Source organism: Madurella fahalii (assembly GCF_045866475.1).
Source record: "Madurella fahalii IFM 68171 DNA, scaffold_1, whole genome shotgun sequence".
Lineage (NCBI taxonomy): Eukaryota > Fungi > Ascomycota > Sordariomycetes > Sordariales > Madurella > Madurella fahalii.
The window spans coordinates 8,810,773-8,829,781 of NW_027263971.1; the positions used below are offsets into that span (position 1 = coordinate 8,810,773).

Genomic DNA, 19,009 nt, shown 5'->3' on the forward strand with positions numbered 1-19,009 from the left:
ATGGCAGTCGAGTTCGTCTGCAAATGGACGTGGAATCCTTCTCCTCTCGTGCACCACTCAGATATGGCCCTGTATGTCGTTTGGCGAGGCAAAAAGTGGCTTTGCAGTTGGCTCTTTCAGCTCATGGACAGACATGTCGATGTGGACGATGACACCGTTGAATATGATGTGTCAGACTTTGTCAGACTCCTCACGCTGCGGGTGCTGAAAGTTCTGCTGCAGCCTTTTTCTGTCACGAATGGGCAGGGGAGGTTTGCTCTTGGATGAGTCAAAGATAGGTACTTTTCGGCAGCCTTATAGCTCTTGAATATCTCTAAAAGTCTCATTGCAGTCATGTATTCCCGCGTAGACGTTCCGGAATGCCTGGTAGTCACGACCTCGGTCTGTTGCCCCTCCGCGGGAACCAAAAATGACTTCTTACTATTGCTGCTCTGATCAATTGGTAGGGTGACAGGCAGACATCAACTTTTCCGGAAACGATCAGAGAAAGGGGCACGTGGTTGATCTGTGAGTCAAGGGGGCGGGTGGCTCGGATGGGGGGCATCGGGGCATGCCGACTGGAGCCGCCGGGATCGGAGTGCCGTGTTTAGCAGGCCCGCCGGCGCGGGGTCAGGAGCAGATTCGGAATGCCACACAACCCGGCAGAATCAGTCAACTGTACATCCCGTCCCCGCCGTAAGCGAGCGTATCAGCGAACAGTATGGTGAGGTAATTTCATGTGACGCTGCAGCACACAAATCGCGCCCACAGTAAGCCCCACATCCCTCTCAAGGGTTTTCGAGTGATAAGTCGGTTCCACGTCCCCCACAGCTAACCGGCCCTAGTCAGATACTCAAGCATCAACAGACCCAGGCCAATACGATTCCATCAACGCCATGCCCTCCAGAGCAGACATCACCTACTTCGGTGCAGGCCCAGCCCTGCTGCCCACTGATGTCCTCGAGGATGCTGCCAAGGCTCTGATCAACTATAACGATACTGGCCTAGGCATCGCCGAGCACTCGCACCGGTCCCAGATAGCTACTACCATCATCAATGAGGCCAAAGCTGATCTGGCCTCCTACCTTGATATCCCAGACGATTATGAGATCCTCTTCATGCAGGGCGGTGGCTCGGGAGAGTTCTCCGCCATGGCGTATAACTTTGTCGGCAATTGGGTTGCCCGCAAACGCAAGGAGATTGGGTCAGACGATGATAGCGCAGTCCCGGAGCTCAAGTCGGCCGTGAAGAATCTCAAGATCGATTACATCATCACTGGTGGCTGGTCACAAAAGGCAGCGGCTGAAGCTGAGCGGCTCTTTGGCTCAGAGCATGTCAATATCGTGGCGGATAGCCGCAAGACCAATGGCGGCAAGTATGGAATCATTCCGGATGAGAGTGCCTGGAACTTATCTCGGGACGCTGCCATGGTCTACTACTGCGATAATGAGACGGTCCATGGCGTCGAGTTCCCCGCATTTCCCAAGTCCCTCGAGCCGGGTCCTGATGGGCCAATTGTTGTTGCCGACATGAGCTCCAACATCCTTTCGAGGAAGATCCCGATACGGAATTTCTCGGCCATCTTCTTCGGCGCCCAGAAGAATCTCGGATCGACTGGTATTACTGTTGTCGTCATTAAGAAGAGCTTCCTGCCGCAGCCTCCTGTAACCTTGATGAGACAGCTGGCTCTACCTATCCCGCCGCGAATCTTGGAGTTTGAGACTATTGCCAAGAACAACAGCCTCTATAACACACTGAGCATCTTTGAGTAAGTGCACACTTCCGAAATCATCTTGCAGATTCAAACTAATCCAAGTTCTCTGCAGTGTGTACATCGCGGGTCGGGTTCTGAAGAGGCTGCTGCAACACTATCCCGACAAGGTCCTAGGACAGCAGGCTGTGTCCGAAGAGAAGGCTCGACTCATCTACCAAGCCCTTGAGGCCTATCCTGATATCTATCAGATCATCCCCGACAAGACGGTGCGGTCACGCATGAATATCTGCTTCAGGATCACGGGTGGCGACGCCGCTGAGGAAGCATTCCTGAAGGAGGCCGCTACCCTGGGACTGACTGGGCTGAAAGGCCACCGTGAGCTGCGAGGAATTCGAGCGAGTAATTACAACTCGATTCCTCTCGAGGGTGCGAAGAAACTTGTCAACTTCATCAATGCTTTCGCGTCGCGGGGGGGACATCAACAGTAGAGTGTCGGGGTTTGGCGAAAGAGGGTTTCCAGGGTGGCTGGTAAGGAGTAGCTAAAACGGTGTGTCGCCGGTGCTTTACTTATCTAGCTGGTGCACGGTTAGACATTATTAGCACGTCTGATCAATAGAGCACGTTTCTATCGGTGTTTGGTAGTAGTAGCTTCCCCGTTACACTCACCAATCAAACTCCAATTTCGCTTGTTTTCACTCCTACATTATATCTCAGCAAAACTAATTATATTCCGTTTCCTCCAATGAGTGCTTGATAGCTGCAACTAATATACCACACACAATCTCTCTAAAATCGAGCCCATATTTCTGGCTGAACAGCTTTAGACAAGGTGCCAAATCAGGAATCATCAGTCGTCAGACCCCGCTTAGAGTAGGTCAGTTCAAATTGAAGCAGCAGCCATTCAGGAATCCTGCCAATGAAGCAAATGTGGAATAGACCAAGCTAGATTTCATAACGTACTTCTCTCTCTTCTCCATTTCGGGGGAAAAAATGAGAAGAAAAAAAAAAAAAAAAAAAAAAAACCTGGCAGGCGATTGGCAGACCGGGATGGACAGGCTGGGTAACATACACGGATTGCAGAGAACATTTCATGTTCCGGGCCGGAATCGTAAGTTTCCTGGGTAATTCCTGTGGATAGTAATCAATAAGCTAGATGAAGAGTGCCGACAGACAAAACCCCAATAGAATGACCCTGTGTATGTATAAATGCTGCCTCAGGACTGAAGGACCTTTAACCCTAGGCAGTGCCTTCTGCCATGCAGTACAACGAGCCTTCTATTCTTCAACGGCTTTCCGGCCTACGGGGCTTTGTATTCCCCCAAGCACCTCGTGGCCTGAGCTCTCAACTCTCCTTCCCCATTCTTCTCCAGTCCTTACCTTACTAAGTCTCTTCTCCCTCCCGGTTAATTATTCATCAACCGTGCCAACCCCCCGGCCCTCAATCTATAGTCATGGAGGGAGAAAGGAACGCATATTTTTCCCTTTTCAGAAACCTAGACGCGAAACATCCCCCTAGAATCACCGCCTAGCCAACAACAACCGCAAACCCGTCTCAGAAAGTGGCATCAACGCCAGCACCAATGTCAAAATCACCAGCGTCGGAACCACCAGCGTCAGAACCAGCGCCGACGATCAAGGTAGGAGGCCCCACGTCCCGCAGCGATAGTAGCCATGTTGTCTAAGGAAGAAAGTGGCCAATGATAAGGGTTCACGACAGATTCTCTTCTTACTTACCTCCTCCAACGTCGAGATGGATCAAGGACACGACTCCGAGGCACAGGTCGGCAACATCACCGGCATCGGCAACCGCGGGGGTAAGGCAGTGGCCTGCACCACCCCGTGAGCTCGTCTCCTGCGAGCTGCCATGGACCTGTCCGGTCCACTTCGACTGCACCCTGTGCAGGAACAGGCAGTACTCGATCACGATCCGGTCCTTCAAGCACGACGACTTCCTGAAGTACCGATGCCGCAATGCCTTCGTGTGACTCGTCACGGTCCTCATCGCGGCCGCGACTAATACCTCCTCTCTCGTCCCGCCGCGGTGGTTGATGCCGGTTCCGCATCCGCATCTCTCTGCCTAGATCGGTGCCCTTGTATTTAGACCAACCCGATCTGCCGAGTCGCCTGCTGCACGATCATCGGTGGCCGTGACGGTCAAGACAAGCCCGTCACGCTGCCGCTCTCGGCAAATGCACATCCGAGGCCCCTCGCGCCCGCATGATGCCTCCGTAGTCCTGTGCTTGCTCCTACCGGCCGAAAGGAGTCCAGGGTCAAACTAAATTGCCAATTGGGGTCTCCGCACACAGCCCATGGAATTCCATTCCATATCTGCCTAGATTGTCAGCCGCGGTTATCATGACGCACAGCTCCCAGCTTCTTTCCCAGCAGGCGATGGAAACACCAATGCCGGCCCCAGGCGTGGCCCCTCCCCCACGGAGGCACACGCGCCGGGCATCATATATGATTTCCTTGGACTCAATCTTAGCTGAGTTGGGCTTGCAGCCTGCAGAAATGTGCGAACGCTCTCGTCACCCCGCCGCCGGAACTTGTTCCAATAGGACCGCTCGTCAAAGCCCGAGGTCGTTGCCATATGGGAGATGGCCAGGGGGAGACGCTTGCATTAGCATCTGCGTCTACGCCTGCCTAGACGACTTTTGGGTAATGGCCAGCAGGACAGGTCGGACCGACTCGTCTAAGAACGTTGCATACGAAGGAGGACCGTAACTGTCTGGCTGGTCTTGGGTATATATGCATCGGATGCATGTTGGCGAGAGCTGGACGGGACAGTGTGTGGATACAGCTGCCTCCTCGGCCGTGGCGTTGATGGCTAGGGGGAGTTTGCGCGTGAGCAGCCAGTCGGGCTAATGGAAACCGAAACAGGCAGCCGGACGAGACCGGGAGCCTACGTGCGAGACCGTTGGGCGCGGTGGTGATCCATAGTAGTTTAACGGGAGGGGTTGGAATAATCCCAAGTAGCGAAAGGCCGTTCGTCGTCGAGGCGATACAGCGTGCCATGGCATAGGTCAACCACCCAGGCGACGAGTTAGCAAACGAAGGGAATGTATGGGATCGCTGGGCGGCGAAAGGCGTCCGGCGCCGAAGTCGAAGATGATGACCGCGAAGACAGCTCGTCGTCCGGCTCAGAGAGGTGGCATAGCTCGCCCCAAGTGGCACGCGCACCAGAAGCCAGGACATAGGGGGAATTGGGGACACAGCGAGAACTCGCACAGATGGCTTATTTTAGCGGAAGAGACAGGGCACTCGATTGAAACATTTCGAGTTTTCGCGGGTGTCGCATCTTTCCAGCTAAGACGTCGACGCCATAGTTGGGCGCAGGTGAAGGCGGTTAGTAATCCGGACATCGCTTCCGGCTCGCAGAACCAAGGCGGGGAACAGGCCATGCTGCTCTCTTACCATCGAGCAAAGATCTAATTCTCGAAATGCCGACCTCAGGGGCATAATAGGACAAATGTTGGAAGGGTTGGTGCTACCCCACCATCCTAGACTTTGAAATCCCTCGAGGTTTCGCACCCTTTGATTACCGCCGGCTTCGGCGACAGCCTCCGGCTGCGAGGGACTGAGCTGTTCGTCTTGCCCGTATCCGATGTCTGTTGCAAGGGGGCTTCGTAGAGTAGCGGTGCTTCACCTAATCTGGCAAATTCAGACAACTTCCCTGCGAGCCTTCGACTTGCTCGTTCCTCCTCATTTGTGTTGCGCTGTCTCTTGCGGAGTTTGGGTGCTGTCTTGTGTCGCCAATGTCCCCAAGCACATCGAAGTTGGATGCGCCGCGTCCTCGATGAGGTGGCGGGGTTTCTGCACTTGTCGGCTTAGAGTGTCAGGACCGGGTGCTTGGCTACTACCACCTTGTCTCTGCGGCGCATTCTTTGTGATCCGACCGCCACGAGTTTTGCGAGACGCATCGTTCGCTAGTCGAGTTGACGATGCTGTGTTTGCTATACGCTTCGTGGCTGAGGCGTCGGCTATACCTGGCTCTGAGTACTCGGCCGCCTTGGATTCGTTCAACTCGGCCTCAACCAGAGGGACCTGCTTCAGAATCCACTGCAGCAGAATGCCCTGGCGGTGCACGTCGTCCTTCGTAATCCGATAATCCCGAATCCCTCGGATAAACCCCGTGATAAGATCGCCCCGTCTCTTAGTAGACTTCCAAGTCTCTTCTGCTGCCAGATAATTGGGGTGGGCTCTCGCTAATCCCCGTTTGCGTTCTGTTGTACTGAGTCTGCTGCGTCCATTCTTGGCCTTCTCTGTCTCTGCCACGGCTGCATAGGCTGCTGCTTTGGCGGACTCTAAAGCCCTCCGAGCAGCGCTCCATTCACTCCCACGCTCAATTGACGACTCGTCAGTCAACAGATACTCCTCCGTCTCTGAAGGGCGCAACACCCCCGAGTCCACGAGCTTCTTCCAATCTTCGTCGTGCTGCGGCTGCAGGCGCTTGATGTATTGGGCGTACCGGTCGTACCACGAATACTCGTAGTTGAGGTACTCGATCCATGTCGTCAACTTGTCTTGTCGCTTCGGGTCTTTATCGAGCTGGAATGTCCGTGTGAATCCGTGTATTGCTAGGCGGCGCTTCACCTTCTCGGCGTACACGGAAAATACATCGTAGTGGTCGGCGTCGGGCGCAGCTTGCCCCCCGGAATCCCCCTCCTCCGCCCCCGTGTGCTTCGGCTTCTCGACCCACCTAAGATACGGGTAACCTCGATTGCGCTGACGTTCTCTAACCTTCCAAAGCGGCATGAGGTGTAAGGGGTCGGCTTCGAGCGCGGCCAGCTCTTCAGTGTCCTCTTCCACTACCAACATGCGCTTGTTCTTCTCGACAAATGCGAGATAATCACCGTCAGGTTCATAAATCCCCCTGTTGACCAGTTGCCATCTGCGGAAATCTTCCCAGCGCCTCAGTTGTCTGCCGTACACTTCCCATGTTCATGATCCTACATCCTGCCATGGCTGCACCATTGTGCGGTATTTCAGGGGGTTCTCAGAGACATCCTCGAGAAGAGCGATTGGGTAGTAGGGCCGGCCACCATCGTTGACAAGTGCATTGTAGTGGCCTTTCTCAACCTCTCGTTCTAGGCATCTCTCAATCGCGCGTAATTCGGCTAACGGCCGGAGCGGAGATCTTTCACGGCGTCGCGGTACGGGCATGACTCGAGGCGATGCATCGTCGGTAGCTGCTTTGAGCAATCGTGCGTTGACTTGGTCAAGATCGACTGAGCGCGACCGGACCGCCTCACCAGCTTTTCGCGCTCCAAACCTATTCAACTGTTAGTAATGACGAGCGAGACATCGAGGAGATGATCAGGACTTCAGTCTCCCAGCGAGCGCTTCTCTCTGGTCTTTTGGTAATGTGTCCCAGTCCGCGATGTCGGGAACGAAATTGCCATCGGAACGGCGGTTTTGTTCCATGTACTGGGTAAGGTCTGCATCGCTAAGGGCAAGGACGTCGCGAACGGATAATTGTGGTCTCGTGGGCTCGATGGAGGTCATTTTTCGTCACGCGTGCCGAGATCGTTGATGGGAGGTGGTTGATGGGAGATCGTTGATGGGAATTGGGGGTTGGGGTTGGGGCCAAACCTTACTGCACGGGCACCAGTTGGCACCACCTAAGGTTAGGCATAAATATGGGTCTCGGCCCCGGCGGAGTTGAGTTTCTCAAAATGCTAAAAAGCCAGGTTTTGTGGAATAACCAACCCTTTTCCTTCTTATTCGCGGGATGCCCTGATAGGAAGGAGAGCCATGTCCCAAGGGAGGATAACGCGCGTAAGAAAAATGGCCAGGGAAAAAAGCGGGAGTGTGATGTACCATCCGTGAACCGGCTGCGTCTTAGACAGCCCACAGGCCTTGGACTCCTCGCATGCACACCCGCAGTTTCATTGCATGTGGTCTGCTCGTTGGTGGTGTGCATGGAAGGAGGCTGTCGCGGCCTCTGGGGGAGGTTGCATCGAAGTTGACATCTTCTGCTGGCCAGGCTGCGTTGTCTCCGCAGTCATAAAGCTTGAACGGTCCCTGTCCTGTTGTTCTCCCTTCCCACCTCGACCCTCATGATCCATGTCAAAATGGCCGACCCAGACCTGATCGCTCGCCTATATCCCTATGATGATCGCAGGGGTTGGGCTACGACGGTGGTTAAAGGAACTAAACCCTTCGCGATATGTTGGGCCGACACACTCGCCATCTCAAGAGGAATCCTCCAGTCGTCGCGATCGGCAACCAACGGAGCCGCCAGAAGTATGTGATAGCCCGTGTCCCCCCATCTTGAACTGAGGTTCAGCTACGGCCCACGAACCACCAAGGGTTTCGTGCTGGGAAGAGACCTAGACACAAGCGATATTGTTCTCGTCAACCAAAATGGCATCAGTGAGCACCACTGCGCCATCGCGTTCGAGAACAACTTCAACGATACCAGCGACTATCGCGTCGTCGTACGCGATCTGAAATCCAGCTACAGAACCTCCGTTGAGTACGACCATGAAGCTGGTCGTCACCATGACGGGGTGCGCTGTGACTTCCGCTGGATCGTCAGCGGGCACCCAACCCCCGAAGGCAAGGGGACAATCGTCATCGAACTCTATAGATTCCTCAAGTTCCAGATTGTCGTCTCTGACTATGATACGACATCACCGCATTACATTGACAATGTCAATTGGTTCCGCCAGGGGGTTATGAGTATGGACGATCTGTTCTGTCACCTCGGCCTCCCAAGCCGTCTGCCAACCGAGCCTCCCAGTGGGGTACATACACCGGGTACAGGCGCAATCTACCTGAAAAAGAAACTCGGCGAAGGTGCCTTCGGGGTCGTAACTCATTACTGGGACGTCAGCGACGGAGATGAATACGCTATCAAGCAGCCCTCTACGAAAGCCATCCGGTAGAAGAGGGTCAACGAAAATGCGTGGAAGAAGGAGGCTCGTATTATGGGACGAGTCTCACATGTTAGTTAACAAACTCACTCCACGCCTTATATCTATGCTAATGTCTTGCTAGGGTCATATTGTAAGGTTCATTGGGGCAAAGTTTATGCAACTGCCTCAATTGGTCTTTGAGTACATACGTGGGGGATCTCTCGGGGACCATGACCATGTATCAGCCAACGAGGGCACGCAGGTTCTCCGTTAGTTGCTATCGGCACTTACGTATCTCCACGACAAGACCCGCCTATCGTGTATCGAGATATCAAGCCGGATAACATCCTTGTCCAGCATCGAAACCCTAGCGATATTTATGTCAAGTTTGGGGACTTTGGTCTCTCTCGAGAAAGCCGTGACCCCACGACACTATGTGGCTCTTTGCGATATACCACCCCCGAGATCTGCAAGGAGAAGGACAGAAGAGATGCACATCATAAGAAACAGAGTTGTACTCTAGCTGTCGACATTTGGTCCCTTGGTGTGACTGTCTTCGAATGTGTCTACGATCTTCCGTCCAAAAATGCGACAGGAGTCTCTTGGTGTCATGAGATCGTCAAGAAGCTCAAGATGGACCTCCATAGGAATCGGGACGACCTAATACAGTTCCTGTACGACACTATGGTAATCATGCGGCCAGAGCTGCGACAACCAGCCCAGTACTGCCACGAACATGTACCCCTCCCCAATGACCAAGATCGCTCCCCGACTCCGACTCCAGCGTCTTATGCACAGGGCTACGGACAAGGCCAATATGACACAGAACGGGCAACTGTGCTGCTCGGAGATGCACACACGACAGGCGGACCCTGGCCGAACCCTTCCCCCGACTACGACGAGTCGGCGGAGATCCGAAGGCATATCAAATCAGACGGCCCGCCTCCCGATTCTCAGGGGTCAGTGAGCTTTCACGACAGCTGGTTGCAAGATCCACTCCACCCGCTCAGTGGCGGGTCTGCCGCCGCAGCATTGGGACAGGAATTTCCCGATTCAAGAGGCTGGGCTACTCAACTCGAAGGAACACCTCATTACACGGGCTTTCCAGACGACGAAGACCTCGAGTCTCCAGCTAGGGAGGCGCGGAAGAGGTCGACCCGGCAATCGAAGTCGTCTTCATCGAGCGGGGCACGTAGGAAGCATCGTTCACACACTTCCGTTGCAGCTGGGTCCAGCTCCTACCGGCATTATGAGGAGCCTGAACCCGAGACGTCGAATCATGGCCAGGAACAGAACTACGAAGGTTCTATGCCGTTGCTACCAGAGGTACCGAACTGGGCGGAATCCGGCGGCTCAGGTGCTGGCCAAGCCGGTGGCTTTGGCCCATTCCACAATGGAGATACCTTCGCAGAAGATGCCGCCGGCCCGAGCCATACGCAAGGCTGGCTCGAAGCGGAGTGGGAGAGTCCTTGGACGGAGAGCGAGGCACGTATGGCAGAATCTGTGCTATTTGATATCCGCTAGAATTCTTGACGAATCAGAAGATAACCTGCAAAAAAGCTGTGGCATCGCTGATCAGCCACTCCGTGTGCAATTGAGACCGTAATTCCTCGATATGATCGAGCACTTTCTCGCACCGCATGATGTGTGCACAATGATTGAGGAGCTGGAGACAAGCCGCCTCAAATCAATCTTGGCCGGGGTCTGGTCCAAAGGTGGCTTCATCGTCCCGACAAGAGCCAGATGCTTCACGGTCGTTCTGTTGCAGATGCGGGTGACTCGACAAAAGCGCTAAATATCACATGCATCTTGCATGTAATTGCTAAACCAATCGGGGATCGCCAACATGATCGCGGGGGTAACCAATGAGACGACTTGCTAGGATTCGTTAATTGTGATGTCCAATCATAACCGAGTCCGCCCGCTCGTTACCGATCTGTTGGGATGGTCACAACTCACCGCATGGAACCTGCCAGCGATCTGCCAATCAGCTGCACCAGCTGTGTGGTCTGGGAAGGGGTGTGCTAGTCTCGACAAGCCCATACAGGGCATCCTGCAACAATGACCGGCATCCGCGCCAAGCTCTGATGAGGCTCGCCGGGGACTTTTGCATTAGCGTGGGCGTCATGCTTTGACGATCGCTAGACCCCTGCACAAAACGTCAGGCCAGTCTAGTGTATGTCTTACCTTCCCGATCTGTGACATCGAGCTAGGTACTGGGGGAGCACTGCGGGGCAGTGGGACCGAGACTTCCCCTCATCCTTCCGAAGCCCTTCAACAACATCTACGAATGCTGAGTCTTCGCGGTCGCCCAAAGAAGTTCTAATCAATTCACGCCTGCGGGCTCAACAGGATCCAGTGAATGTGCATGAAGCCGGAGCGAGGGCTGGATATAACAGGGAGTGGGCGGCATCCCACAGGTCTCTGATGTGTGATTCACGCGGACGTTCACGGAGGTGGGGCATCGTGTGATCGCGAAAAGCTGGCTGCTCATGCATGAGACATGCAAATGTTGATTAATGGCAAACATCCCCTTGCCATGTTCTCCAGAGCCAGTTGGCAACGCATGGAATACGACAAAGCAGCGGGGGCGCTTATTGGTTGGCTGTGGGCGACTGCCTGGAAGTCCGCCAGGGTTGCGAGCACAACACCACCAGCTAGGCAGAAACGACAAACAACTGGGCTACAGACTTGGGGGTCTTGCTCGGTGAGACTTGCCCGCACAATTGCGCCTGGACCAATCGTTAACCACTCCCATCGCCCGCTGAATGAATAGGCAGGGTGTGCTGCCTTATAAATTAATGAATCTTGTTTGCCCTCTGGCCATTGTCCGCAGGGCCAAGTCTTTACTAGTATCCCAGGCCTCCTTGTCGCAGTTCTCCGAGAAGACAAAAACCAATCAGGTAACCCACCAATTCGCTCTGCAGTTTGGCTTGTCTGCCACCGTCACAAAATCCTCACTGCATGACACTGTCCGAGTCAGGGTTTTGTCCAGATCGCTTGCCGAAGGCACTGGGAGCAGAGGTAACCATCTGCCTAAGGTGCGGGTACTTTCATCGCTTGAATGGCAGGTCACACTAACTGCACGGTTACAGAGACGCTATGTGTCAACAAATGCATCCAAAAGGTCAGACACAGCCCCACCCCCCTTGGGGTTGAACAGATGTCGTACATCGTGAGGAGCCAGGAAGCAGAGGAAAGAGACTCTGACTGTGACAACCCTAAAAAATAACTACAACCTAAACATTTCATCCAAAAAGGGCAGATGCCCTGACTTCGAGGAGAGTTGAGGGTGACGAACGTTGTGGAGCATCCCTTCGTGACAGTGACTCTTGTGACCAAGTTGTTCCAAGTGCCTTGAAAATTAGCCACGAAACTTTGTTAACGGGCCCTTCGGTCTGTCTGATTTTGCGTCAAGCAGCTGAAGTCACGCACGGTCCAGCACAGGAGTGGTCGCCCAGCCACACTTCCCGCAGCAGCACCCTTCACTGTTAAGTGGCATTCGGCAACTAGCTGCGCTTCGCCCGTTAGCATTGTTCCGGCTTTAGCATCACGGTCCACCATGGCACCTCCCCTCCGTCTGCCATTTCACTCGCTCTCTGCCGACAATTTTCTTTCAAGCAGCGCTGCCGGCCACATTTTTCAAATTAGCTCCAACATCGTCTTCACGTGTCCTACTCAGCTCGATGGTCCCTCCCCCCCCTCCCCCACATCCGAGAACGATAGGTGTCACAGCTGACAAGTGCTGCCGCCTGGCTTGAGAGCCTTAACTTGGTCCATGGTGGCATCCGCCCAGCCGACATACTTCTCGACACAAACAAAAACATCAAACTTAGCGACTGTGACGCAGCTGTTAACCTCGGTACAGGCTTACAGTAGCGAGCGAGCTATCTGTAAAGATGAATGGGGACTTGGAACCACCGCTTGCTAGTCCGGTGAGCGAGCAGGTCTCGCTTGCCTCCCGTATTTACACCATCCGCTCCTTGACACGACCTCGGTCCGCGAGTTAGGGTTCAAAGCTGATCAGGCATGAGTTCCCATTGGTCTCGGCAGATCCTCTTTTTGGTGGGCTGACGAGAAGATGCTGGCTCGGCGGATATGGATCAATCGCGGCCGTCGAGCAAGATGTCCCTTCCCGGCTTGGGCGGACTGCTGCTGGGGACGAAAGTCCAAGGCAGAAAGCCTTGATCAAGGACGATTCTATGGAATATCTTATGCTGAGAGCTGAGTGTGAGGAATTCATAGCAAAGCAGGCACCGGGGAGAATCCATTAGAAACGGAATGTTTCCCCCCTGTTCAAACGTCCGTTCTATTCCCCCCTATCAGGCAAACGTGATTGTTCCCCATTTTTATTGGGTTCTCCGAGCTTATCAACTTTCTCTAATATCAATGATATCGCGTCGGCTAGTAGAAGCATCATATGCTGGCTGTCGATATATGTTGCCTATATGGTAGCAAGCTGGCCGTATGCCTGTGACCGGCTGTGTGTGGTCAGGCCATTTTCACCATCCGCCTGTGCTGTATGGACCGCAGCCATGTAGCATCCGGCTGACATATTCGTGCGCTACCGATTATGAGCAGCTTTGTAGTCCGGCTGGTCTATAATATCGTCTGATATTTTGTGATTAGAATTCCCTTTGTTGATCTCCGCCTTCTCCACTGCGGCGTCCACACTGCTCGACTGAACGGTCTCAGAGATAACGACGGAGTCGACAACAATGACAATGACAATGACAACCCAACAGAGAATGACGAGCAGGCGCCTGCTACCCCAGAGGGGTAACTCAAATGCCCCTATCGCGGAATCGGATAGAAGTAAACGATGTGATCGAAGAGTACTCCTGCAATCTCATACGTGTATGGTTTCCTTCTTACCAACTACGACAGTTCGTTGAGTTATTGATAGACATTCTGTTAAGATGAACCTCATATCCGGCCAGCGGAATGGGAGCGATCTTCATTGAACGATATATACTACTCGAGGCTCATCAACACGTGCCTTGAATTGACTTGACGCGCGCCCTCGGCAGACTGCAGCTGGGCTGGTGCATGGTCCGTGATTGGGAATTGTGCTGGTCGATTCACTAAGGCGAACAAGCGATTATACTTGCCAAGAACGGTGCGGTCGTTGGAGGACACGAATCTGACGTAGCAAGGGTCACGGTAGGGCGTGAGCAAACACCTCACGAGAACGTCTCGAAGAGAGACCTTGCCATTTCAGCCCAGTTAGAATCATTCCTGCGGATGTATGGAGCACACACAAGGCACCTGCCAGGTGTTCCCCGTTCTAATCTAGCTTTTAATATTGTCCTTTTCAACACCCCGCCTTTCTACATCCTCCCCTCCTCACGCAATCTTAAGCTTCTCAAATTCCTCGATAGTCCGCTGGTAATTCTCCGTGGCGGCCTGAGCGTCCTCGAGCTTCTTCTTCTCGACGTTGACGACTACGTCGCTGGCGTTCTCCTCGAAGCCCTCGCGCGACAGGAGTTCGCGCGACTTCTCGGCGGCAGTCCGGCTCTTCTGGAGCTTGGAACGGAGCTTAACGATCTCGGCATCGACGTCGGTGATGCGCGAGCCGACTTCGAGCAGCACGGCGATGTCGGACGAGATGACGAAGACAGCGCAGCCCCTGGGCAGCGCATCCTTGCCCACCTCCGGGCCGATGAGGTGGACCTCGTCGATGCCCTTGCCGCAGAGGGCCTTGATGGCGGGCAGTTGGGCGCTGGCGTTGGCCTGGCTGTTGGCAGTGGCGGCCTTGACATAAGCACGGCCGTCGGCGCGGATGCCGTACTCTGCTGCCAATGACCGGATCCCTCGTGCACATCTAAACAGGGCGTCAGTCATTGAGAATCAACAGCCTTGATTGTGAATAGCGCAGTTGGGACACGTCACATACCTGAGTCCGAGCTCGTAATCGAGCGCATCGGCATGGAAGTCCAAGCCCGCGTCGTACTCGGGATACGGTGCCAGCGTGATGGTTGGCGTCGTGTCTCCTTCCTGGCGCGGGAGGCGTTGCCACAGCTCCTCGGTGATGAAGGGCATGAAGGGGTGCATGAGTCGGAGGGAAGTATCCAATGCTCGGAATAGGGTCTGCTGAACACTATGCTGCTCCTCAGGTGTACCATCAGAGAGGATGCTCTTGCTGTTCTCGATGAAAACGTCGCACAGTTCATCGTAAAAGAATTGGTACAGAAGCCTTGTGCTCCTGGAAAACTCCCGCGCTTCGAGGGCCCCGTTGATGTCTTTGACAGCGGAGTTCATACGGTGTAGGATCCACCGCTCGGGAACCGATAGCTTCGCAACATCCAACTGGGCGACGGGAACGAAGCTTTCTGGCAGCTTGCCGAGAACGTACTTGCTAGCCTGCCAGACCTTGTTGCAGAAGCGGCGGTAGCCGTGCATGACCTTGATATCAAAATTAATGTCCCCGCCGCCCGTCGTGTACGATACAAGTGCGAACCGGAGTGCATCAGCACCGCACTCGGGGATGCCGTTGGGGAATGCTGCTTTCTGGTATTTGGTCGCTCGGGCGACCTCGTCTTCCTGGAGGTTACCGACACGTAGCTTGGCGTGTAGGGATTCGAGCTCAATACCGCTAATAATATCTAGCGGGTCGATGACATTACCCAGAGACTTGCTCATCTTCCGGCCCTCGGAGTCGCGGATGAGACTGTGGCAGTACACTTCCTTGAATGGCACGGTGCCGGTGAGCTTAACGCTTAACATGATCATACGGGCAACCCAGAAGAACAGGATATCCCAGCCAGTCTCTAGCAAACTCGTAGGGAAGAAATTCTTGAAGTCGGGGCTCTCCGTGTTCGGCCACCCTAGTGTAGCCATCGGCCACAGTCCGGAACTGAACCACGTGTCCAGACAGTCGGGGTCTTGCTCTAGGTGGAACTTCTTGGACCCGAATTTCGCCTCTGCTATAGCGCGGGCTTCGTCTTCCGATTTAGCAACGATCCATTCGGACGCATCAGTCTCTGTAGAGTCCTCGCCGTCGAACACAACAAGGTAGGCAGGGATACGGTGACCCCACCTTAGTTAGAGTTAGTAGGTCTGCCTTTAGGGATAGTGAAGGAGGGTTGTTTATGTACGTACCAGAGCTGTCTCGAGATACACCAGTCATTGATGTTGCTCAACCACCGCTTGTACGACTTATTGGCACTTTCGGGCATAATTTTGATCTCGCCGTTTTCCACAACCTCTAATGCTGCCTCAGCCAGCTCCTTCATCCTGACCCACCACTGGGGCTTGATCAGGGGTTCAACAACATCCTTGGACTTTTCGCACAGCGGGATCTTCATAGGGTTAGGCTCCTTCTTAACGAAAAGGCCAAGCTTGGTTAGCTCTTCGACGACGTGGTACCGAGCATCAAATCGCTTCTGCCCTGCGAATTTGCCGGCATTGCTGTTCAGTGTTCCGTCCTCGTTTAGGATGTTGATGAACTCAAGGTTGTGAGCTTTTCCAAGGTTGTAATCATTGAAGTCGTGCGCAGGCGTTAGCTTGACGGCTCCAGTACCGAATTCCGGGTCGACGTATTTGTCGGCGACAATCGGCAAGAGGCTGAGAGAGGCGTTAGATGCACTGTCACAGGGAAGTATCGATATTGAACTCACCGGTCCGTGAAGGGGTGGCGCGCGGACTTGCCCACGAGGTGGGCATATCGCGCGTCGTCAGGATGAACGGCAATGCCGGAGTCGCCTAGCATTGTTTCCGGTCTTGTAGTAGCGACCTCAATCGTCTGGTCGGTACCGTCGATAGGATACTTGAAGAAAGTGAGCACGCCGAACTCGACCTTCTTGTCGTAACCTGGAACTGAGAGCAGGGTGCGACCGGTGATCTCCTTGGTCTCGACTTCGAGGCCACTGATAGCCGTGTTGAGCTGGGTGCACCAGTTAACGAGACGGTTAGACCGATAGATGTAGCCCTCCTTGTGGAGGCGGCAGAAGGCCTCCAGCGTGGCGGCCGATAGATTCTTGTCCATGGTGAAGGCTTCACGCGTCCAGTCCATAGAACCACCCAGGAGCCTCTGCGCGTTGTTGATGCGATGGTGGTATTCCTCCTTCCAGTCCCAGACTACATCGGTGAACTTCTCGCGGCCCATTTCGACCCGTGTCATCTTCTTTGTCTTCCACAGCATCTTCTCGACGACGGACTGAGTTGAGATGCCTGCATGGTCGCAGCCCGGAACCCAGAGAGTAGAGTAGCCCCTTAAGATAATTAGCAGGGAAAGAAGAGAAACCAGAAGGCTCTTACCTCATCCGGTACCACCGGATCAGAGTGTCCTGCAGTGAATTGGCGAGTGCGTGGCCGCAGTGCAGCGCGCCCGTGACATTTGGCGGAGGCAATGGGATGACGAACTTGCCGGCGGGCTTCTTGTCGCCAAGGGCTTCGGGTCTGAAGAAGCCGCTCTTCTCCCACCACTGGTACCACCCCGCCTCGACGGCAGACGGTGAATATGCCTGGAAGTGCGGGTGGTCGAAGGGTTGAAGGATCTTCTTCTGACCCGGCGGCGTCTTGTCCTCGTACGGGGGAAGGGCTGGAGCGGGGGCCTTCGCGCCTTTCGCAGTCTTCGCAGTGGTGGGCTCAGTGCTTTGTGTTGCGGCGGCCTTCTCCTTCAACTTGGCCTGCTTAGCAGCGAACTTAGCTGCCTTCTCGGCTGCCTTGTCGGCTGCCTTTTTTCCCGCAGCATGCTCCGTCTCCTTCTTATCTGTATGTGCCGACACATCCATCAGCTCCTGTGGGTTCGCTTGGATTCGGGAAATGCAAATCGTACCTGTCTTGGGAGGGGCTTGCTCCATGGCGGCTCGTGACCGCTCGGCGGTCAAATAGAACCGGCGCGAACAAGTGACGACGGTAGCTGAAGGACGGAGACAGGGTCTAAGGCAGGTGTTGGTGACTGCCTTCAGCGGAGGAAGCATCTAGTGCGAGAACGGAGAGGGCGGGCGGGAGTGGAAGCGCTTTCGATCGCCAGAAATGGAATGACTCGAAGCGCTGTGAGTCAACGGCTAAATATTCTTCCGGCCAACGAGCGAGACGGGATCAAGGGACAAGGAAAGGGAGGGGAAATTCGAGTTCACATGACTTTCTTCTCCAACTTGAGCTGTTGGGAGTCGAACCCCGCTTCGTCAGACATGTTCAAAAAAAAGTCGATGAGACATCCCAAGGACCGAAACACCCCTGGCCCAACTGTGGACATGGGGACCGGGAACCCCTGCGGCACGTGCACCAAAGATCGCTGCGCGCGGATACAGGCTGCTACGTGTAGATAGACAAGTCCTCGCATATCGAAGGTCACACAAAGATCATCGTAAGTCTTGGTAGGAACGGTGGCGCAAATATATATATTTAATAAAATGAAATAAATTTTAAAGTTTTAAAAATGTACCTTCAGTCCTGGATCTAACAGGAGCTGGAATACGAAGCAACGTAAAGCTCACGGAGTCGTTGTTGAAGCCTGCGCAAGTTCTTTGTATTTAAATCTTCTCCGCTATTCTCTGAGAGAGAGAGAGAGAGAGAGAGAGAGAGGGAGAGAGAGAGATGTGAGAGTGCAAGAGAATCATGATGCAATATCCCCGCTGTACTGCTCCTTTACATCATGGCGTCCGGTTCCACTACACCCTCCCGCCTGACAGTAGTGACGGCAGGGAAAGGTTGGGGGGCATGGTAACAAACAATTTATTCGTTATCCATGCTTCCTTCTTGTCGATTGAAATTCGTCTCACTGGTCATCACGAAAAGACATCCAAGATCCTACTTTCATGACGCATCAGCGGGTTTCCCTCGCGCCGATTACGATCGTATTTCCTGCATGCATCTCTTGCTCCGTCACCAAAGAAAGGTTACCACTGACGCAAATGTGTACTCGAAGGACAGAGCAAACCCACCTTGGGCCTAATCTAGAACGACCGGTCTGAGCTGTAACATGGGCCGGTGTAGAATGCTAGGAATGGTTCACTTGGCCTGATATTCGCCAACGAAGGTTGCGCGAAAACTCGAGACCTCCGACGCTTTCACCCATGGCAGGCAGAGTCGGTTCTTCGGGCGTCTTCATCTCGAACTAGACAAGCACTCTCGCGACGGCGGTCATAAGCCGGGCCGAAGAGTCACCTCTTCGGTTGGTAGGTAAAAGGTGCTTTGTAGTACCCATTCTGGTGATGGATGCTGTATACACCTACTCCCACATCAACGCCCGCAGGGATAAAGAGATCGTCTATCGTTAGGCCGTCTTCAGGCACTTCACGACACAGTACGCCGCCGTTTAACGGAGTTCATCCGCATCGCTTCGTACAGGCAAGCTTGGAGGTAAGAGCAACTGCTCGGAGCCGGCCCTGGCACGATTTCCGATGTGTGCTTAAAACTTGGGCAAACTTTGTCTACCACCTTCCTGTAAGTTCGGTCGTCTCAAGCGAGATAGAAAAGGGCTGCAGCGAGAGAAGTGGATGTGGCATCC

General features: G+C 54.1%; 5 protein-coding genes across 5 annotated transcripts; 3 read left to right on the forward strand and 2 right to left on the reverse strand.

Moving 5' to 3' along the window:
* Positions 1-875: 875 nt before the first annotated feature.
* SER1 (Phosphoserine transaminase) lies at positions 876-2,181 on the forward strand (the record flags this gene model as incomplete). Its single annotated transcript, XM_071057827.1, has 2 exons — positions 876-1,747; positions 1,806-2,181. The coding sequence occupies 2 exons, from the start codon at positions 876-878 to the stop codon at positions 2,179-2,181; spliced, it is 1,248 nt and encodes a 415-aa protein (XP_070913928.1).
* A 3,214-nt stretch (positions 2,182-5,395) lies between these two features.
* MFIFM68171_02406 (uncharacterized protein) lies at positions 5,396-7,198 on the reverse strand (the record flags this gene model as incomplete). The annotated part of the gene is made up of 3 exons (XM_071057828.1): positions 5,396-6,520; positions 6,647-6,965; positions 7,017-7,198. The coding sequence occupies 3 exons, from the start codon at positions 7,196-7,198 to the stop codon at positions 5,396-5,398; spliced, it is 1,626 nt and encodes a 541-aa protein (XP_070913929.1).
* Positions 7,199-7,767: 569 nt separating this feature from the next.
* Positions 7,768-8,583, forward strand: MFIFM68171_02407 (uncharacterized protein; the record flags this gene model as incomplete). Its single annotated transcript, XM_071057829.1, has 2 exons — positions 7,768-7,939; positions 8,030-8,583. 2 exons carry the CDS (start codon positions 7,768-7,770, stop codon positions 8,581-8,583), a joined length of 726 nt encoding a protein of 241 aa, XP_070913930.1.
* A 603-nt stretch (positions 8,584-9,186) lies between these two features.
* Positions 9,187-10,077, forward strand: MFIFM68171_02408 (uncharacterized protein; the record flags this gene model as incomplete). Its single annotated transcript, XM_071057830.1, has 1 exon — positions 9,187-10,077. The coding sequence occupies one exon, from the start codon at positions 9,187-9,189 to the stop codon at positions 10,075-10,077; it is 891 nt and encodes a 296-aa protein (XP_070913931.1).
* Positions 10,078-13,899: 3,822 nt separating this feature from the next.
* CYT20 (Valine--tRNA ligase, mitochondrial) lies at positions 13,900-17,357 on the reverse strand (the record flags this gene model as incomplete). Its single annotated transcript, XM_071057831.1, has 6 exons — positions 13,900-14,377; positions 14,450-15,592; positions 15,655-16,119; positions 16,173-16,766; positions 16,813-17,266; positions 17,333-17,357. The coding sequence occupies 6 exons, from the start codon at positions 17,355-17,357 to the stop codon at positions 13,900-13,902; spliced, it is 3,159 nt and encodes a 1,052-aa protein (XP_070913932.1).
* Positions 17,358-19,009: the final 1,652 nt, after the last annotated feature.